The 21,630-nt window shown below is 45.6% G+C and overlaps 1 protein-coding gene across 5 annotated transcripts in view; it reads left to right on the forward strand.

The window, feature by feature from the left end:
- Window positions 1-21,630, forward strand: part of LOC141098591 (cytochrome P450 2K4-like) — an 86,753-nt gene that overhangs the window by 36,715 nt on the left and 28,408 nt on the right. For all 5 annotated transcript variants that reach the window (XM_073586504.1, XM_073586507.1, XM_073586505.1 and 2 more), the window contains exon 4: window positions 15,191-15,340. In XM_073586504.1, the coding sequence (XP_073442605.1) occupies window positions 15,191-15,340 (150 nt within the window). The remainder of the gene's footprint in view (window positions 1-15,190; window positions 15,341-21,630) is intronic.

Consider the following 21,630-nt stretch of genomic DNA (forward strand, 5'->3'; position numbering starts at 1 on the left):
GCACATGAACTGGAGCCTGGTCTCCACGGTTGTATGGATACTAACAGTCCTGCAACAGATACCAGAGGAGTAGGAGGCTGTAAATGCCCTACTCCCATCTAAGACTCGGAGGCACAACAGCACGGAGTGAGCCAAGAGAGGAATACGGCTATAGCTGTCTGCCATATGAGGTAGTTCTAAGAGACAATAAGAGTAGGAAGAACTTCAGTGTAACTCAGTACTAGGAGTACTTCACTCAAATAAGCACTAAGAAGGAGACTGCACAGCCCATCTGCTGAGAGAGAATCCCTGAGCTGCTTCCAGGCTAGCCTGCTCCGGTACCATCTGTAATCAGGACCCTGGACTGCATTTATCAAGTAAAGGTACAGAAATTGCACCCCGCTGTGTCTTTGTCTGCTTCCTACCCTTCCGGCACTGCCATCCCCGTGCCAACCACATCTACAGTACACTGCCCTGGGACTACAGCTTCACCTGTGGGGAGCTTGTACATCTTTGCTGCACCATCCCATCAGTCCCAGTGGATCTGCACGCAGCGTTGGCTTAACATCTCACTTGCCGAACCCCACAGGTGGCGTCACGAACTATTCCATTAATTACATTCCACCATTCAATCTTCCCTTGTTAATTGGGCGCCCAGGGCCACGGACCGGGCCCCCCTGCTGTGACACATCCCGCCGACACCGGCCCGGTACCGAGTACCCCACAGCCTTGGGGGGGAGGACCCAGAAGCACACAACAATAACAACTCAATGTAGGCCTGAAATGCCACAATTTATAGCCCACAGATAGATGAAATGGGTGACGGAGATACCACGCTGTAAAATATGAGGCCTGTATTTTTATTTTTTTATAGGAAAATCGCTTCAAGAACTACAGTAACACGTGGCAAAACAATTGAATGGAGGCCTCAAATGCCACAATTTGTAGCTCACAAATAGATGAGGCATGAGACGGAGATACCACACTTTAACATATCTGGCCTGTATTTTTTTGTCCAGTAAAATTGTGTCAATAAGTAGGCTAAGACACAACAAAAACAATTCTATGGAGGTCTGAAATGGCACAAATTGTAACGCAATGTTATGCTCTCCGTGTGGCGGACAAAACCCCATAGAAAATATCTGCCCTGTAGCTAAATATATTTTTGGCAGCTAAATATTTTTTTGCAGCAAAATGGTGTCAATAAATTGTATAAGACACTCCAAAAAATTTTTACAGTGCCACAAAAATGGCAGAATTTTCTGCGCACTCAGATGTGATTGCTGGGACGGGCAATCCTATTTAAATATAGCTGGATTTTCATACTGTACTATGATAAGGATCAGGCTGTATTCAGCAGTGTCAACATCCAAATGCAGAAAAAAAATGTGTGCGCTGGATTGCTTTTGAATAAAATAATCAGGATTAAGATGCCAAAAAAATTATTCCTGGTCATTCATACCTGGGGCTATGTATATACGGTAAATATCTGTAATAAGCAGCAGCAGACAGTAATGGAATAGATCCTCTTGCTGTATGCAATAAAGTATGCCACGTACAATGCCTGCCTGACTAGCACTGATATCTATAGATCCACATCACCTAGCACTGCAATCTATATAGCCCATAATTAGTCCTTAGAATGACTGTTGATTTAGCTGGATTTGTGTATTCAATAATGGTATATCCACACTATCTTTGAAACCCACAAATCTGACCCTATCTCGGTAGCAACTCTCCCTACACTTGTTGATTCCGGAGTTGAATGTGAAGAGCAGGGTGGCGCCAGGTCTGATATAGACCTGATGATGCTGTGCGGCCAGACAATCACTGTAATACCACAACCAAGATGGCTGCGTCATTACAGTGCATGGCAGACAATCCCTGCATGTTCATAGAATCATAGAATCATAGAATCATAGAATCGTAGAGTTGGAAGGGACCTCCTGGGCCATCTGGTCCAACCCCCTGCTCAAAGCAGGATTCGCTAAATCATCCCAGTCAGATGTCTGTCCAGCCTCTGTTTGAAGACTTCCATTGAAGGAGAACTCACCACTTCTCGTGGCAGCCTGTTCCACTCATTGATCACTCTAACTGTCAAAAAGTTTTTTCTAATATCTAATCTGTGTCTCCTCCCATTCAGTTTCATCCCATTGCTTCTAGTCTTTCCTTGTGCAAATGAGAATAAAGTTGATCCTTCTACAATGTGACAGCCCTTTAGATATTTGTAGACAGCAATTAAGTCTCCTCTCAGTCTTCTCTTTTGCAAACTAAACATTCCCAAATCCTGCAACCTTTCCTCATAAGACAGGGTTTGCAGACCGGTCACCATTCTGGTCGCTCTTTTCTGAACTTGCTCCAGTTTGTTGATGTCTTTTTTAAAATGTGGTGCCCAAAACTGGACACAATATTCCAGATGAGGTCTGACCAAAGAGGAGTAGAGGGAAATAATGACTTCACGTGATCTAGACTGTATGCTTCTGTTAATACATCCTAGAACTGCATTTGCCTTTTTTGCTGATGCATCACACTGTTGACTCATATTCAGTCTGTGATCTATTGGTTTGGTGCTCTAAAGAGCGCCAAACGTGCAGGACAGGGATTATAATGAATAATCCCGGAAACGCTCAGCACTCGCCGAGTACTGCGAGTACAGCAATGCTCTGGCAAGTACCAAGCATTACTGAGTATGCTCACTCATCACTAGTAGAGGCACCAACGAACTCGGGAAACTTGCAGTAGGTGTGGTAAGTTGGCACTCGGGACAGGACTCATAATACCTCTGGAACTCATCATAAATCCTGGGCCAAAATAGCCGCTGCAGTATTCGTTTTTGGGTTTTCTTTACCCCTAAGTGTCCATCCAGCATGTGTGTGTGTGCCATCTTTAGCACGACCCGACAGTATGACTGGGGCACCAACTGCTGTTCTATCACTTCATCTTGGATTTTATCAACCCTATACAATAAGTCTTGGTTGACAGCCATGTGGGGAAAAAATGTTTCTGCACCCAGGTGCTGAGCCACCCCATTTATTTCTACCACCCTTTCCCATGCCCATACCAGGGTGGGATCCTGGAGCTGCACTGTCCAAAACATACACTACCGTTCAAAATTTTAGGGTCACTTAGAAATTTCCTTATTTTTGAAAGTAAAGCACAGTTTTTTCCAATGAAGCTAACATTAAATGATTCAGAAATACACTCTATACATTGTTAATGTGGTAAATGACTATTCTAGCTGCAAACGTCTGGTTTGTAATGCAATATCTTCATAGGTGTATAGAGGCCCATTTCCAACAACCATCACTCCAGTGTTCTTATGGTACTTTGTGTTTGCTAACTGTGTAAGAAAGTTAATGGATGGTTAGATTACCCTTGAAAATCCTTGTGCAAGTATGTTAGCACAGCTGAAAACAGTTTGGCTGATTAGAGAAATTGTAAACCTGATCTTCCTTTGAGCTAGTTGAGAATCTGGAGCATTACATTTGTTGGTTCCATTAAACTTTCAAAATGGCCAGAAAAAAAAGAACTTTCATGTGAAACTCGACAGTCTATTCTTGTTCTTAGAAAAGACGGCTATTCCATGTGAGAATTTGCCAAGAAACTGAGGATTTCCTTCAACGGTGTGTACTACTCCCTTCAGAGGAGAGCACAAACAGGCTCTCAGCAGAGTACAAAGAGAATTGGGAGGCACAACTGAGCAACAAGACAAGTTCATTAGAGTCTGTAGTTTGAGAAATCGATGCCTCACAGGTCCTCAACTGGCAGCTTCATTAAATAGTACACGCAAAACGCCAGTGTCAATGTCTACAGTGAAGAGGTGACACTGGGATGCTGGCCTTCAGGGCAGAGTGGCAAAGAAAAAGCCATATCTGAGACTGGCTAATAAGAGGAAAAGATTAATATGGGCAAAAGAACACAGACATTGGACAGAGGAAGATTGGAAAAAAGTGTTATGGACAGACGAATCCAAGTTTGAGGTGTTTGGATCACACAGAAGAACATTTGTGAGATGCAGAACAACTGAAAAGATGCTGGAAGAGAGCCTGACGCCATCTGTCAAGCATGATGGAGGTAATGTGATGTGTCACTATTACGATCGCGGATGCAGTGTGGCTTACCAGCCAACGCTTTCACATTGTTGGACCATAACGATGACGGGGTATGCGTCCCAGGTGATCGTGGAATGTGGACCCATTGGACCACAGACAGGGACCCGGGCCTACCCTAACTAGGGAAGGGTAGTGACTGGGGTCCGTGGCAGCTGAGCTAGTGGACAAGATGGCCATATACAGAACTAATAGACACCGCACAACTACAGGTATGAAGAAACAAAGTTTACTTAAAGCAAAAGACATCTAGACACCAGGTTCCCGATTACGCACAGGCTAAGCAAGAGGTCATCACAGGTTGACGCAGTCCAGGGTCATCTAGCATGGCCTCAGGAGTGGCACAGGTACATCAGGAGAACATCAGACACCGACCTCAGACTAGCTTCAGACGATGGCAAGAGGTCATCACAGGTTGACGCAGTCCAGGGACATGTGGCACGGGCATCCTAGGAGGACCTCTCTCTCGGCCTTCAGGAGATGCACTGGCTCAGCAGGAGAACATCAGACACCGACCTCGGGCAGACTTGAGATGATGGCTAGGGTCATCACGGGTTGATGAAGTCCAGGGTTATCTGGCACGGGCATACTAGGATGGCCTCTCTCTCAGGTCTCAGATGTAGCAAAGGCACAGCAGGAGAACATCTAAGGCTAATTTCACACTTGCTTTTTTTTCCAGCGCGTTTTTAGCGCAAAAAAACGCATAGAAAAAACGCATACAAAAGCATACAAACGCTGCGTTTTTTTCAAGCATTTTTATGCGCATGCAGGAAAAAAACGCAGCGTTTTTGTGCGTTTGTATGCGTTTTTTGTGCGTTTGCGTTTTTTTACAGATTTTGGAAAAACCCCCCAAAAAAGAAAAACAAACCATTCAACAACACACAAGACCAATGGGACTTCATTGTGGGTGTGGTATGTTAATATATAGACCCTGTCTACAATATTCTTCACATTTGCTTGATTCTTCTCGTGACCATGCATCTGCGCTGGAAGAGTTTTCACTTCAACTTGGATTTGGACATCGCGATGGCTCAGGCGTATGCAGTTGCTTGCCATGAACAAAGGAAGAGAGAGAGGCAGCGAAGACGGCAGCGGCGGCGTATGTGGATACATCCGATTGTTGAACTCCGGGAGAGCCGTGGGGCATACCACACCCTCTACAGCGAGCTCCAGGCAAACCCGGAGAAATTTACAGATTATATCCGGATGTCCCAAGAAAGTTTCAGGGATTTGCTTGCTCGTGTCCAACAATCCATCTGGAGACAGGACACACAGCTCCATCGTGCGATTCCTCCTGAGGAACGGCTACTGGTGACATTACGGTACGTAATATTTAAAAACCAAGGGGTGCGGTCTGATTCCTTTTTTTAAAAAATTTAATATTCAAAACCTTGGGTAATTAGTTTTCGTGAATGTACTAATATTTTATTTTATAGTGTTTTAAAATAATATACATAAATATTAATTTAACTTCTTTCTCTGTTCACAGATTCCTGGCAACTGGAGAAACCCTATCTTCACTACACTTCCAGTTCCGTATTGGAATCTCTACCTTGTCTGGAATTGTTGCGGAGACCTGCCGGGCTCTCTGGAATGTTCTTTGTCCAGAATTTATGCCCCTGCCCACCGCTGAAAAGTGGATGGAAATTGCTGACAAATTCTGGACAGTATGCAATTTCCCCAACTGTTTGGGAGCTGTTGATGGTAAACACATACGGATCATCAAACCCAAAAGAACGGGATCAGAGTACTATAATTACAAAAAGTACTTTTCAATAGTACTCATGGCCATTGCGGATGCCGGATGTATGTTTGTAGCCGTGGACATTGGAGCCTTTGGCCGTGGTAATGACTCACAGGCTTTTAAAAACTCAGACATGGGCCGGAGGTTGTATGGCAACCAATTTAATTTCCCTATGCCACGGCCTCTTCCTCACACCGAAGCTCCGCCACTGCCCTTTGTAATGGTTGGCGATGAGGCTTTTCAAATGTGCGGAAACTTACTGAAACCCTACTCCAGCCGGGACTTGGACCACACCAAAAAAATATTTAATTACAGGCTGACCAGGGCCAGAAGAACTGTCGAGTGTGCTTTTGGGATTCTTGTCTCCAGATGGCAAATTCTGGGCACGGCCATTAATCTTAAACTTGAAACAGTCGATGAGGTGGTGAAGGCCTGTGTGGTTCTACATAACTTTGTGATGGCTAAAGAGCACCCGACCTTTGAACTGGACGATGATGCTCCTAACCCATTGCCTGAATTCACTCAGCACCCTCTCAGGTCATCCGTTGAAGTTGGCCAAATGAGGGACCAATTTGCGGCCTACTTTATTTCTGATGTAGGACGGGTGCACTGGCAAGATGAAATGGTGTAAGAATGTTTTTGTTTGTTTATGGTAATAAAAAACCTTATTTGATACCATTACTGAGTGCACTATATTTTTTAAACTCCAATTAAATAAAAAAACTTCCCATGTATAACTGAAGTTTTTGATGTTCACACACCTGGGCAGGTAAATACACATATGAGTTAAAATGCAGCATTGCTAGTCTGCGTGAAATATATTGGAACGAGCAAAGCTGCAGGCCATAAATCAGGAAACCAATTTTTTTCAAGAGAAAATTGTCCAACTAGTTGAAAAAAAAGTATGTGATTTTTTCAAAACCCAACCCCAATGAAAGGTAATGGGGAATACAAGTCAGCATTGAGTGGATGAATGTAATCAGCTCAATTCCAACTTTTATTTAAAATTGTGGTAGTGTAGAAATAGACAAGTTTCAACAGTTTGTTTTTCATGAAACCAGATTCTAGTTGGTAAAACTAGAGTTATTACACTAGGCCTTGGTATGACTATACTAGTCCGTGTTATTTCACATATGACTATACTAGGCCTTGGGTTGGTTTTTAACATGTACCCATCAGTGTGTGTGAGCGGCGCAAACAACATTAATGAAACTTTGTAATGGTGAACCACAAATGTAAAACTAGAGTTATTACACTAGGCCTTGGTATGACTATACTAGTCCGTGTTATTTCACATATGACTATACTAGGCCTTGGGTTGGTTTTTAACATGTACCCATCAGTGTGTGTGAGCGGTGCAAACAACATTAATGAAACTTTGTAATGGTGAACCACAAATGTAAATTTATTTTTAATCACAAAAATAAACAAAAAAATTATTTTTTACGGCGTTTGGGGGCAGATGGTTTCAATTTGGGGGTGTGCAGGGAATATGCAACACTTGCAGTGGAAGACGGTGTTTGAGGGGAAGGGGCAACAAAACTTGTGGGGGAAGGTAGTCCAGTTAAGGGAATTAAACTAGGAACACTTGGAGGAGAGGAAATCTGTTCGGGTACATTTGTTGTAATGGCATGTCGCCGTAGGCTTGTGTGCCTGGACCGACTTTGGCCCAATGCCCGCCTCGATTGATTTCGCCTTGAACTTGGGGCAAATATTGAGTGTAGGTCCCCCGTCTGCTGGGGTGGCTGCTGCTGCTGCTGAGGTGGCTGCTGCTGCTGAGGTGGCGGCTGCTGCTGAGGTGGCGGCTGCTGCTGCTGAGGTGGCTGCTGCTGCTGAGGTGGCTGCTGCTGCTGCTGAGGTGGCTGCTGCTGCTGCTCTTGGTTGGCAGTGCTCGTCCTTGCAGGAGGACTGGTGGTGGCAGTGATGGTCCAGGTTTGCGGAGTGGTGGTGGCAGGGCTACTACATGTTGTTGTAGCGGCAGGGCTGTTCCATGTTTGCCTAGTGGTGGCTGAGCTCCACGCATGCATGGGAGTGGCGGTGGTGCTCCAGACAGGAGCAGCGCTTGCCATGGTGGTGTCGGTGAAGTGACCAGCTGCACTCAGACTTGTGGTGGTGTAACGGTGGGTGTCCTGGCTTTGAATAGAGGTGTCCGTGCAGTGGTAGTGAGGTGAAGCGAGTCAATGGTGGCACAGGTGGAAATGACACCACTGACTGCTGACCGTACCGATTATGCTGCATAGCCTGCAAGAAAGCATTGTTGCAGGCCTGCAGCACATTCAGCTGTTGCTCAGGACTAAGGTGTTCCGCCATGCCCTTTTCAATCTTACTAAAAAAAAGGTGTGCTGGTCTGTTGAGGTCGGCCTCAAGACGGTCAAGGCGCTGTTCTACAGAATTGAAGCGGTGTTCAAAGTGGTTAAAACCACGTTCCATGAGTGCAAAACCGCTTTCAACTCTGTCGGACAGTGACTTGAGGCTGGAATTAAAGGCCTCGCTCAAATGCATAAACTCGGGCAAGACATTCCTGTCCAAGGCCCTCTGCCGCTGGCAGGTAGTGCCCGCATAACCAGTGGCAGAGACCTGGGACAGGGGAACACCTGATGGCCCAGCTTCCTGGTCACCAGCTGTGTGTGTGGCTGACCTGCAAGGTGCTTCCTGGCTGTCAGATGGCTGGGACGGGTCAGAGGACGTCCGAGGAAGGACCGCTCTAGGGCCAGGTTGCAGGGTGCTGCTACAGGTGCTGTGGAAGAAAGGAAAATCATTACTACCATGCCTTTACAAGAAGCATCAGCTGGTGATTAGAAAAACACAGATTAATAAAACTAAAAACCCACAATTTATAATACTTACGATCTCGTGGCAAGGACCGGTCTTAGGAACTGCAACGCGTGATAGTGACGGTATCTAGTTCTGGTCCTTGAGGCAGATCCACTGCGAACCTGGCCCTCAGCATGAACATCACTGTTGAAGCGGTCCTTGATCGAACGCCAACGTGTTCGGACTTTGTCCACTGTTGGGAAAAAAAAAACAGTGCCATCAAGGACAACAGTCACTGCGGCACAATACAGCAATACAATACTCAAAGCAGTCACTGTAGAGCCCGATGACACTGTTGGGTTTCCTGCTAGAATATACCTAGCACGAAACCCAACAGTGCCGTCAAGGACAACAGTCACTGCGGCACAATACAGCAATACAATACTCAAAGCAGTCACTGTAGAGCCCGATGACACTGTTGGGTTTCCTGCTAGAATATACCTAGCACAAAACCCAACAGTGCCGTCAAGGACAACAGTCACTGCGGCACAATACAGAGCAGGGAAATACTCACTAAACGCCTTTTTGGAGGATGCTGTGGCGCTGTCCCAGCCATCCATCAACGCTGCGGCCACCTCATTCCAGAGCCGCCGGGTCACCACATTGTCCTTGTACAGCCGGTCACGGCTGTCCCACAACGGCGCACGCTCCTGGACCAGGCTGATGAGCTGCTCATTATCCAGGTAGACGTCTTCATCCCATTGTGGAACCTAGACAAAACACATTCATTAGAATAATCAAATTTAAATTGAATAAAAAGTTACAAAAAAAGAAACATAAAAAAGAGTAAAAATAGAAGATAAAAAATAAAGAACATTACAAATCATTTGATACATACATTCCGTATCACCACCGGGACTTGGCTTCGCTGCTCCTGCTCTTCGCCCTCAGTAGTCCCGTCCGCAGAAGATGATGATGATGATGTCTTAAAAAAGTTGAAAAAAACGTAAGAGATTTGGAGTAGCAGCAGATATACTTACCAGATGCACGAAAATAATCACCTCACGGTCTGCTTGCGCCAATTCCTGCTGCGATGGGGAATATTCTGATTCTGAAGACATACTGCATGTAAAAATAATAAAAATCATTAGTACATACATAATTTAAAAGGACAGGCATATGATGTAATAATACTCACATTCTTGACGCTGATGGGTTCCTTGGTGACTGTCTGCTCTCCAATCTGTCAGTGTAGTAGTGGCAGAGTTTTGGCACGCACCTCCTTTATATAGACTTTTTTTTTTTACTTTAGAATTTTATAACTAGTACAACTAGTGGACACCACCAAAAAAACGCAGCGCTAAAAAAACGCATATATGCGCATGCCAGTGCGCACGTATGCGCATCCATAGGCCATAATGGCCATTTTTAGCGCAAAACGTGCGCATACGTGCGCATGCTCTTTTTTGCAGTGCTTGGGCGGACCAAAAAATGCAACATGTAGCGTCTGTAAAATACAAACGCACACCCCAAAAAATCGCAGCGCATGAAAAACGCATACGTGCGCATGCCAGCGTGCACGTAAGCGCGCCCATGTTAAATATAGAGGAAAAAACGCATGCGCACGTATGCGTTTTTTTCAAACGCAAAAAAACGCAAATGTGAAACCAGCCTAACACTGACCTCGGAAAGCCTTCTGACAGTGACCGGAGCCATCACGTGTAAGACCCCAGGGAACCGGTAGGACATCAGAACATAAGCAAGACATGGATAGCACAGGTCCAGGAACATTGGCACTACAGCACCGGGCACAGGCTGGACAGGTCCAGGGCTCACTGGCGGGACCATCACCAGGGAACAGGGCTGGAGACTCCCGGAAACCACAGACAGGACATCTGGACACAGACTGGACATCGGAACACAGACTGGACATCAGAACACAGATGGGACATTGAAACCCCGGCAGACATCTGGACTCAGGCAGGACATTAGGACACAGGCGGGACATCAGGAGACAGGTTGGACATCAGAACATCAGGTTTTAGGCAGGACATCAGGACTCAGGCAGGACATCAGGACATCAAGACTCAGGCAGGACATCAGAACATCAGGACTCAGGTAGCACATCAGGCAGGACATCTGGACTCAGGCAGAACTTCCGGACATCAGGACATCGGGACTCAAGCCGGACATCTGGTCTCAGGCAGGACATCAGGGCACAAGGTGGACATCAGGACATCAGGTCTCAGGTAGGACATCTGGACATCAGGACATCAGAACTCGGATCTCAGATAGAACATCATAACTCTTGCATCGAAATCTGGACATCTGGCAGCGATCGACAGGCTCTGGACATCAGGCCGTGGACATCAGGCTCCGGACATGAGGCCTCGGTCATCAAGCTCTGGACATATGGCAGCAATCGACAGGCTCCGGGCATCAGGCAGCGAAGGATAGGATCTGGACTTCTGGTGAAGGTCATCAGGCACCGGACATCTGGGAGCGTTCGTCAGACACCGGACATCAGGTCGTGGTCATCAGGCTCCAGACAAGAGGCCACGGTCATCAGGCTCCGGATATCTGGCAGCGACCTAAAAAGGAACTTAAGTGGTCTGGCGCAAGCACCGCCGGGTTGGACTGGAGCTTGCCGGGGATTGCACTGAATAACAAGCTGAACACAGAGTAGTAGAAACTCAGCAGACACTCCGGATTCCAACTTCCAAAATAAACCCAGGTATATTCACAGAAAGTCAGTAAGCAAAAGGTCACAGTCACTGGGTACAGGGTTCAAGACACAGAAGGACTTCAGGAACAAGATACAGCAGGAATAAGGACAAGGACTCTGGTACCAACACATAAACAAGGCAAGTCCAGGAACTCAGACATCAGCTGTCCCAAAGCTGATAACAGACTGAACAGAAACAGATCTGGGTAATCTGCCCCCAGAGCAGGCGGAAAACAGGCATCAGCTTTTCTAGAACTGAACGCAGGCAGGAGATGAACACCAAACACACATAGCAAGACTCAGAAACAATGCAAAGCTCTGGCAATGCCCCCCTGTCAGGGGAACTTTATATAGGAGCTGCCCCACGGCAATAGGCAAGGAGCAGCAATTCAAGCACACACCCATTTTTCATAAAAGCAGGGGAGGTGTGGCTGCACGCACCCTAAGCACAGCCAGAAACAAATCAGCATAGCAAAGGACACCTGGCAGCGCTGCAAGTCTATACACACGTAGTAAGTCATGCACAACTGCAGAGGACCTAACAACCTGCGGGTAGCTTCCACAGTGGCAGCCAGGGAACGCACATGCGGGTGGTCATGCAGCGCAGCGGAGAAACTCACGCATGTACGGATACGCAGTGGAGCCGGGAACTGAGCAGCATCCATACAGGTAACTGACAACAGCATTCCAGCTCATTAGAGGGAAAGGAGCGAAGGGTTAAAGCAAAGATATGCAGAGTAATGCCGGGTAAACAGAGTACAAACACAGCGGTGTTACAGATGGTCTGGGGTTGCTTTGGTACTGGTAAAGTGGGAGATTTGTACAAAGTAAAAGGGATTTTGAATAAGGAAGGCTATCACTCCATTTTGCAATGCCATGCCATACCCTGTGGACAGTGTTGTGATCTCATTTTCGGGTTTGCCTCTGGCTTCTGGTGAGTGTTATGGAGCTGGCTGTGCTGACAGAGGAGTAGTGAGTTCTCTATTTGGACTCCCTCTGTTGGTGAAGGGAGGTAATGAAGCTGATCTAAATGGCAGAGACCGGCCACCTGAGGAAGAGGACTGCGATTGGACATCAGGAGTTTCTGATTGGATTTAAGGCAGCCGACTCCCTAGTTTCTTGCTGGTGATTTCTCCTGACTGTGGCTTCTGGTTTCCAGTTTGGTTCCTGCCTTTTTAAAGCTAATTTTTCTCTGCTATTGTTCATTTGAGTTTTTGTCTGGTTTACTTTAGTTTTTGTGTTCAGCCAGCCCTGGCTGGGACTGGGCTGAATCCCCATTTTGTCTCTGATCAGTTGATCTCTTTTGCTCTGTCTTCAGAATATACCTGAGTGCTGATATAGGGTATTGATATAGGGTATTGAAGTCTTGCGACTTCAGGGCTTTTTTCTGTCAGACGTGTTGGACATTTTTTGGCAGGGTTTTTTGCGTGATTAGAGACATCAGCTTTTCTTTCCTGTCCTTTCTAGTTAGTGAGGGCCCCATCGTTTGCGCAGCCTATCTTTCTATCTGTGTTTGTGTTTTCATCTTGTTTCACCGACAATACATGTTGGGGGCTGTCTATTGCTTTGAGGTCTGCTCTGGGGCAGTTTAGATTTTCCCTTTCTTTCTTTAGGCTTATTTAGTTCTCCTGCCGTGACGAGGCGTCTAGGACCACCATAGGCATGCTCCACGGCTACAGCTAGTTGTGTGGATAGGATCAGGCATCTGCAATCCGCTAGATACCAACCTTTCAGTTTTCTGGGCTTAGCTTGCTTTTTGTTTTTTCCTCCTCGGTGATTCATTCATAACAGGACAGTGCTTGATTGGAGCCAATTTCATCCTACAACAGGACAATAACCCAAAGCACACCTACAAATTATGCAATAACTATTTAGGGAAGAAGCAGGCAGCTGGTATTCTATCTGTAATGGAGTGGCGAGCGCAGTCACCAGATTTCAACCCCATTGAGTTGTTGTGGGAGCAGCTTGACCGTATGGTACGCAAAAAGTGCCCATCAAGCCAAAACATCTTGTGGGAGGGGCTTCTGGAAGCATGGGGTGAAATTTCTCCATATTACCTCAGCAAATTAACTGCTAAAATGCCAAAGGTCTGCAACTAGTTACTCATGGACCAGAGTAACTAAGCTCCCTGAGTCCAAGAGAGCCTCCATCTAGTACCGTTGATGAGTACCTGGCACAGTTGGGGTTCACTGCATGCATTGTCTGTAGTTGCGGTACAGACTGACTGGGTGAACATAGAAACTCTGTGCATAAACCCACAAACCATAGGTTCAGCCGTCAGGGGACAGTTGGCAGCCAAATGTCTGGGCCCTTGGCATTGCCAGCACCTAAAATTAGAGGGTCCGTTAGTTTTTGAGACCCCATTTTGGGGGAAAATGGTCTCCTGCCAATCTTACTATGGGGTAGGCCCTCAGTATAGACTCGGGGCTGACTGTCTCCAGCAAGGAACGCGACCCTTTCCATAGCTCCGGGGCTTTCAGGGTCCGGCGTTCTATTAATACTATAGCTCTGCTACTCACCAGTAATGTAGAAGACCCTGTCCTACTAGAAACCAGTGTAGTGCAGCGGTGTTCACACCATACGGTAATGAGGCAGTGACCCAGGAAAAGTCTAAAGTAAACGTGTTTTAATGTCCAAACCTCACAAAACAAAGAGCACATGGTATCTTCCAGATCGCATCTGGGGCTTCAAAACAGTATGTAACCGAGATCGGTTGCTGTGGGCGATTGCACCACCGTGTCATGCTAAAGGCTGCTATGCTCTCGCTTCTCTTGGCTCTGTGTTACCTCACATACGCTGGCTGTTGCAGAGCCACGTGCTCTGCCACTTGCAACAAACGCTGACACACCCAACCCTTTACTGCAGGGCTTTTAAATGGAATCTATGGACTTGTAAGACCCAGCCTGGAGTGAGCGAACCGCCCTACTACCATCCTGTAGTTTGCTCCAAAAATGAAAGCCCATGCTGGATTTTTTTAAATCTGCCTTGGGCAAATAGCTTGTTCAAGACCACACTTACTTTTATTCTGCATTGCAGCCACAGCTATATCTGTGACTGCAATACACTCCAGCGGCCTTAATACGCAGGGGCATACACAGAGACCCTCTCAAATAATACCTGTCACTGCATCACACCAGGAAGTGAGAATAAGGAGACTGCATTGCTCTTTGCTGCTGAAGAGTTGCATTGAAAATACCCCTTTAAACAATAGGCCATTTTCTGACCTTTGTTTACTTTTAAAAATCAATACGATATTACTGGTTAAAATTACAGTGATTTCATTCACATACTGTATACTAAGATAATTTCATGTCCAACTTATTAAAAACTACTATTTTCTTGAGCTGGAATTTATTTTAGTTTAAAAATGTATCATACAATTAAAGACTATTAAGTCCATGGAGGGTACATTGTAGAAACCCACACTACTCCATATAACTTCAGTGGCCATTTCTTCAAAAATGTCTCATCCGGAGGTAAGATATATATCTTTGTACCATGTTATCCAGTAAATAGAAAAATATTTAGTATTGATAGTCCTCAGTGGTTGATACCTTTTAATGGCTAACTGAAAAGATGGTAACAAATACGGTAGTCTATATGCCTGATGAAGAGACCTGAGTAGTCTCGAAAGCTTGCAATTTGTTACCATATTCTCAGTTAGCCATTAAAAAGTATCAGCCACTGAGGACTCTCATTTCTAAATATTTTTCATCTAGAGGTGACATTTCATTGATAATAATACAATTTTTCCATTCAGGAGAATTTTTGACTCTCCTACTATTTGGTGCTATGAATTAGCCACTGAAAAATATATGTTGGTAGCCATCTTGTATGTCTAACATCTTTCCCTCACTATGAAACATGTACCATTCCCAGGAATTACATTTACCAACGATGAAAACTGGAAAGTGATGAGACGATTTACTTTATCAACACTTCGAGATTTTGGAATGGGGAAAAAAGTCATTGAAAACAAGATTTCTGAAGAAAGTGATTTTCTAGTAAAGAAACTCAGATCTTACAAAGGTTAGTGAATGCTTCCATCTTGCCAAACTGTTGTATTCATGAGTGAAAATTATAAATACTATAATTTTTGGTGGTTGGCTATGCTGGACTTGGATAATTCTGAAGGTCTGAGCTCCAGTTGAGATCCATCCTTGATTTCTTTTATCTTGGTTACCAATATAGTACCTACATCAATTATTGCACACATTTATAATAAAGACTACTCTTCTTGAATAATCAGAAAAGTCATAATCCCCCAGGAGCACAGAGTCTGTTCTAGTCTCTTGTATTTTCTACTGCTAGACCTCAAAGGTCCTGTTATGGCTGGTCATCAGCCATTTTATAATCCCCTCCTCCATCTTGAATGTAGCCTATGAGTATATTTTACACTTGTAAAATAAGAAAATGTCTCTAATTGTCTAGGGATCTAGCAACTTGATAGAAATGCTCTAGATGGAATCACACTCAACATTTTTCAGAGGCTGCATGGTCGACCATTTGCTATGTCTTGGCACCTACTCTATATGTTAGAACATGAATAAGTTTATACACTGAGATTCACACACAGAGTTGAAGGACAGCAAGATCTGTAACCGTTCAACTTTTTTTAGTGGCTACATGGTCAGCCATTGGCCATATTATGTGCACTTACTCTATACATAAGAACACAACGTTTCTAATACATGTAGGGAAGGTGACCTGACGGACGGACTTGTCAGCAAGTAGAAAGGAGGGTTTGCACATTTTAGGCAGATAGCAGTTATGACAGTGGGGAAACAGCTAGGAAAGTGTAGGTGACGTGCAGTACCTGGGGTTGACCACAAGATGGCAGGGAGGAGTGTGAGTTCAGGACTTGACAGCAGCTTAGGGCTTTAGAAACTGTTGGTCATGCGGGGCGGTGATTTGGTAGGCGTAGGGCCTCGATCATGGCGTGCCGGAGAGTGGAAGGTGACAGAAGGGGAGAGTAGGGGAAGTTACACGCCATAGAGAGAATCCGGGTGTACCTAGCCCAACTTCAAAGGAGTTGTCATGTGGCGTGCGCGCTGGCGAGTGGCGGTAGGCTGCTCAGGGCATGGTGCTCCCGCTTTGGTTCGGCCCCCGCAGATGGTGGGTTTGGCCCAACCACCTGTCCGACAACAGAAAGCAGGGGAAGTTCCAGAACGATGCAGGCAGGGACGATGATTGTCGAGGTCGACAATAGACAAAGGAAGGGAGAGTGTAGGGAAGGTGACCTGACCGACGGACTTGTCAGCAAGTAGGAAGGAGGGTTTGCACATTTTAGGCAGATAGCAGTTATGACAGTGGGGAAACAGCTAAGAAAGTGTAGGTGATGTGCAGTACCTGGGGTTGACCACAAGATGGCAGGGAGGAGTGTGAGTTCAGGACTTGACAGCAGCTTATGGCTTTAGAAACTGTTGGTCATGGGGGGCGGAGTTACAGAGAACCGGGAAAGTTATAAATTTGCCAGGAGGGTTCCTGTTATGATTGAGTCACCGTAGGAGGCAGGCACAAAAATAGAAGCTATGTCCAGAACACCAGAGAAGTTGGCAACTATCAGATTGCAGACCCCTGAACCTATCAACACAACTAGCAGTAGCCGTGGGGGGTTCCTACGATGCCCTAGACCCCTCGATCACAGCCGGAGAATTACATAGGCCTAAAGACAGAAAAGGAAATCTAAACTGCCCCAGAGCAGACCCCAAAGTAAAAGGCAGCCCCCAACATATAATGACGGTGAAGCAAGATGAAAAAACACTCACACAGATAGAAGGATAGGCTGAGCAAACGATGGGGCCCAAGCTAGCTAAACAGAACAGGAAAGGAAGGTTGCTGTCTGCAATCTGCCAAAACCCTAACAAAGACATAAGCCAACAAGCTGATATGAAAAAGACCCTGAAGCAGCTAGGCTTCAAAACTAAATCAGCACTCAGGTATTTTCAGAAGACAGAGCTAAAGGAATTCAGCACACCCCAGCAGGGAATGGCAGAAATCCAGAAAAACAAAGCAAAACAAAGTCTAAGCACAAATGCAAAAGGCCGAGCAGAAAACTTAGCTTTAGAGGAGCAGGAATTCAGACTGGTCTCCAAGGATCCCACAGAGAAATCACCCGCAGGGCAGAAGGGCGTCGGCAGCCTTATATCCAGTCAGTAACTCCACTCAGCCAGTCATCATCATCAGACTCAGGTGTTTGATAATCAGGCTCACTACCTTTCTTTACCAGAAGAGGGAGTTCCTCGGGCCTCAGTAGTGAAGGGGAAAATGAACTCACAACAGTACCTCCCCCTTGAGGAGGGGTCACCGAACCCTCAACCACACCACCAGGGCGATCAGGGTCAGCCCGATGAAAGGCACGCACCAATCTTTTGGCATGAATATCAGAGGCAGAGACCCAGGAATTATCCTCCTGACCATAACCCTTCCACTTAACCAAATACTGGAGTCTCCGTCTAGCCAGACGGGAATCCAGTACTTTCTCTACCTCATATTCCATGTTACCTTCAACCAATACAGGGTCTGGAGGTGCCACCCCCGGAACAACAGGTTCAACAAACCTCTTCAACAAAGATTTATGGAACACATTATGGATTTTAAATGTGACAGGAAGAGCCAAATGAAAAGAGACCGGATTAATTATCTCCAAAATCTTGTAAGGTCCAATAAATCTAGGCTTAAACTTAGGAGAAGCCACCTTCATAGCAATATTTTTTGATGATAACCACACCATATCACCAACCTTAAACTGGGGACCAATGGTCCTATGTCGGTTGGAAAACCGCTGGGCCTTTTCCTGGGAGAGAGATAACTTATCCACCACTTGGTCCCAGATCTGGTACATTCTCTCCACCACAGTGTCAACACCTGGGCAGGCAGAGGGCTCCACCTGCCCTGAAGAAAATCGAGGATGAAACCCAAAGTTCCAAAAAAAAGGTGACATCAAAGTGGCAGAACTAGCTCTATTATTTAAAGCAAATTCGGCCAAGGGCAAAAATGAAACCCAATCATCCTGATGAGCAGAAATAAAACATCTCAAATATGACTCCAAGGTCTGGTTTGTTCTCTCTGTCTGCCCATTGGTCTGAGGGTGAAAAGCAGAGGAGAAGGACAACTGAATTCCCAGCTTGGAACAGAAAATTCTCCAAAATCTAGACACAAACTGGACTCCTCTGTCAGATACAATGTTCTCAGGAATCCCGTGCAAGCGAACCACCTGTTGTAAAAACAGGGGCACCAACTCAGAGGAAGACGGCAACTTAGGGAGTGGTACAAGATGAACCATCTTAGAGAACCTATCACAAATCACCCAAATAACAGTCATCCTTTGAGAGACAGGCATATCAGAGATGAAATCCATTGAAATATGGGTCCATGGCCTCTTGGGGACAGGCAAAGGCATCAACAACCCACTAGAGCGAGAACACGATTTAGACCGGGAGCACGTCCCACAGGACTGCACAAAATTCCTGACATCACGAGACAAGGAGGGCCACCAAAAAGACCGACTCACCAGATCTCTAGTACCAAAAATACCTGGATGACCAGCCAAATCAGAGCAATGAATTTCAGACATCACTCTCTTCTTCCACTGGTCAGGAACATACAACTTTCCACTGGGACAGCGCTCAGGTTTGTCCTCCTGGAACTCTTCCAGAGCACGTCTCAAATCGGGCGAGATGGCAGAAAGAACTACCCCTTCACTTAAGATGGTAGCAGGCTTGGTCACCACAGGAGAATCAGCAAAGAAGCTCCTAGAGAGGGCGTCTGCCTTGACATTCTTAGTTCCAGGAAGAAAAGAAACCACAAAATCAAAACGTGTAAAAAACAAGGCCCACCTAGCCTGTCTAGGGTTCAAGCGCTTAGCCGACTCTAGGTAAATCAAATTCTTGTGGTCAGTGAGGACCACGACTTGATGCTTAGCTCCCTCCAACCAATGTCTCCACTCCTCAAATGCCCATTTCATGGCCAACAGTTCCCGATTCCCCACATCATAGTTACGTTCAGATGGAGAGAACTTTCGGGAAAAGAAAGCACAGGGATTCATTTTAGATGTTACATGATCCTTTTGGGACAAAACAGCTCCTGCACCAATCTCAGAAGCATCCACCTCTACCTGGAACGGAAGTGAGATATCAGGTTGCCGCAAAACCGGGGCGGAGGTGAATCTTCGCTTCAGCTCCTGAAAGGAAGAAACAGCCTCCGGAGACCAATTTAACACATCAGCACCCTACTTAGTCAAATCAGTCAATGGCTTGCTAATACTAGAGAGTTTTGCTATAAATTTCCGATAAAAATTAGCAAAACCCAAAAACTTCTGGAGGGCGTTCAAAGAAGTGGGCTGAACCCAATCGTAAATGGCCTGTACCTTGGCCGGGTCCATTTCAATAGTTGACGGGGACAAAATAAATCCCAAAAAAGAAATCCTCTGTACTCCAAAAAGGCATTTAGATCCTTTGACATACAGGGAATTCTCCCTCAAGATCCGGAACACAGTCCGAATATGTTCCACATGAGAATCCCAATCCTTGGAGAAGATCAAAATATCATCCAGATAGATAATCAAAAATTTATCGACAAAATCTCGGAAAATATCGTTCATGAAGCACTGGAAGACAGAAGGGGCATTAGTGAGCCCAAAAGGCATCACCAGGTACTCAAAATGTCCCTCCGGAGTATTAAACGCTGTCTTCCATTCATCCCCATGCTTAATGCAAATAAGATTATACGCCCCCCTGAGGTCAAGCTTGGTAAACCAGCAAGCACCTTTAACTCTAGAGAATAGATCAGAAATCAGGGGTAACGGATACTGATATTTAACAGTAATTTTGTTGAGGGAACGATAATCAATACAAGGTCTTAATGATCCATCCTTTTTGGCTACAAAAAAAAACCGGCACCTAAGGGTGACGAGGATGGTCTAATATGACCCTTCTCCAACGCCTCCTTAATATAGGATCGCATAGCCTCGTGCTTGGGTACAGATAGATTGAAGAGCCGACCCTTGGGAAATTTACACCCCTGGCTCAGTTCAATTGCACAGTCATAACTCCTATGAGGAGGCAGAGACGCAGACTCATTCTCACTAAATACATCATAAAAGTCTGCCAAATAATCAGGAACATCATGCGACTGAGGAGAGGTGGAAATCACCGGAGCCTCACTAAAGGCACACCGACAACCCCAACTCACCACAGACACAGATTTCCAATCCAAAACTGGATTATGAATTTGTAACCAGGGAAACCCCAGAACAATAGTATCATGCAGATTATGCAACACCAAAAATCTGCAATTTTTTTGATGGTCTGGGGCGACCCGCATTACCACCTGGGTCCAAAACTGAGGTTTATTTTTAGCCAAAGGAGTAGCATCAAGATAGGCGTCTGCAGAGGTGTCATCGGAAATCCACAACGTTTAGCAAAATCCAAGTCCATTAGGTTTAGGGCTGCTCCCGAATCCACAAAAACCTTGGCGGAAAATGTGGACAGGGAGCAGATCAGAGTAATAGCAGAAGAAACTTAGGTTGAACACCACCAACAGAAAACGTGTGTGCAAAGCGTTTCTCTCGTTTAGGACAGACAGAAATAATATGCGAGGCATCCCCACAGAAAAAACACAACTTATTACGCCTTCTGAACTCCTGACGCTGCTCTCTGGAATAAACTCTATCACATTGCATAGGTTCAGACATTTGTTCAACAGGTGGCAACACCTCTCGTGCAGCTTTGCGTTCGCGCAAACGCCGATCAACCTGAATGGCTAATGACATAGAATCGTCAAGACCAGAGGGAACAGGAAATCCCACCATAGTATCTTTTACGGCTTCTGACAACCCCTTCCGAAAGAGAGCAGCCAAGGCATTATCATTCCAGGTAGTAAGTACTGCCCACTTTCGGAATTTTTGACAGTACAATTCGGCAGAATCTTGACCCTGGTTCAATGCCAGCAGGGTCTTTTCAGCCTGATCAATGGCATTAGGTTCGTCATACAACAACCCCAAGGCCTGAAAAAATGCGTTCACATTAGTCAGAATAGGATCATCTGGTTTCAAAGAAAACGCCCAATCCTGGGGATCGCAGCAAAGAGATGACAATTTTAACCTGCTGCGCGGAGCTCCCTGACGAGTTAGGCTTCAAGGCAAAAAATAATTTACAATTATTTTTGAAATTCAAAAATTTAGACCGATCCCCAAAAAATACATCAGGTGTAGGAATCTTTGGTTCAGCAGCATGTGAATGAGCAAGGTAGGCGGAAAATCCCCACACTTCCGCAGCGAGCTGCTCCACACGATCAGACAATTGCTTTATCTCCATTGA

This window comes from Dendrobates tinctorius, unplaced genomic scaffold, assembly GCF_039654945.1.
Source record: "Dendrobates tinctorius isolate UK_male_01 unplaced genomic scaffold, ASM3965494v1 ptg000093l, whole genome shotgun sequence".
Lineage (NCBI taxonomy): Eukaryota > Metazoa > Chordata > Amphibia > Anura > Dendrobatidae > Dendrobates > Dendrobates tinctorius.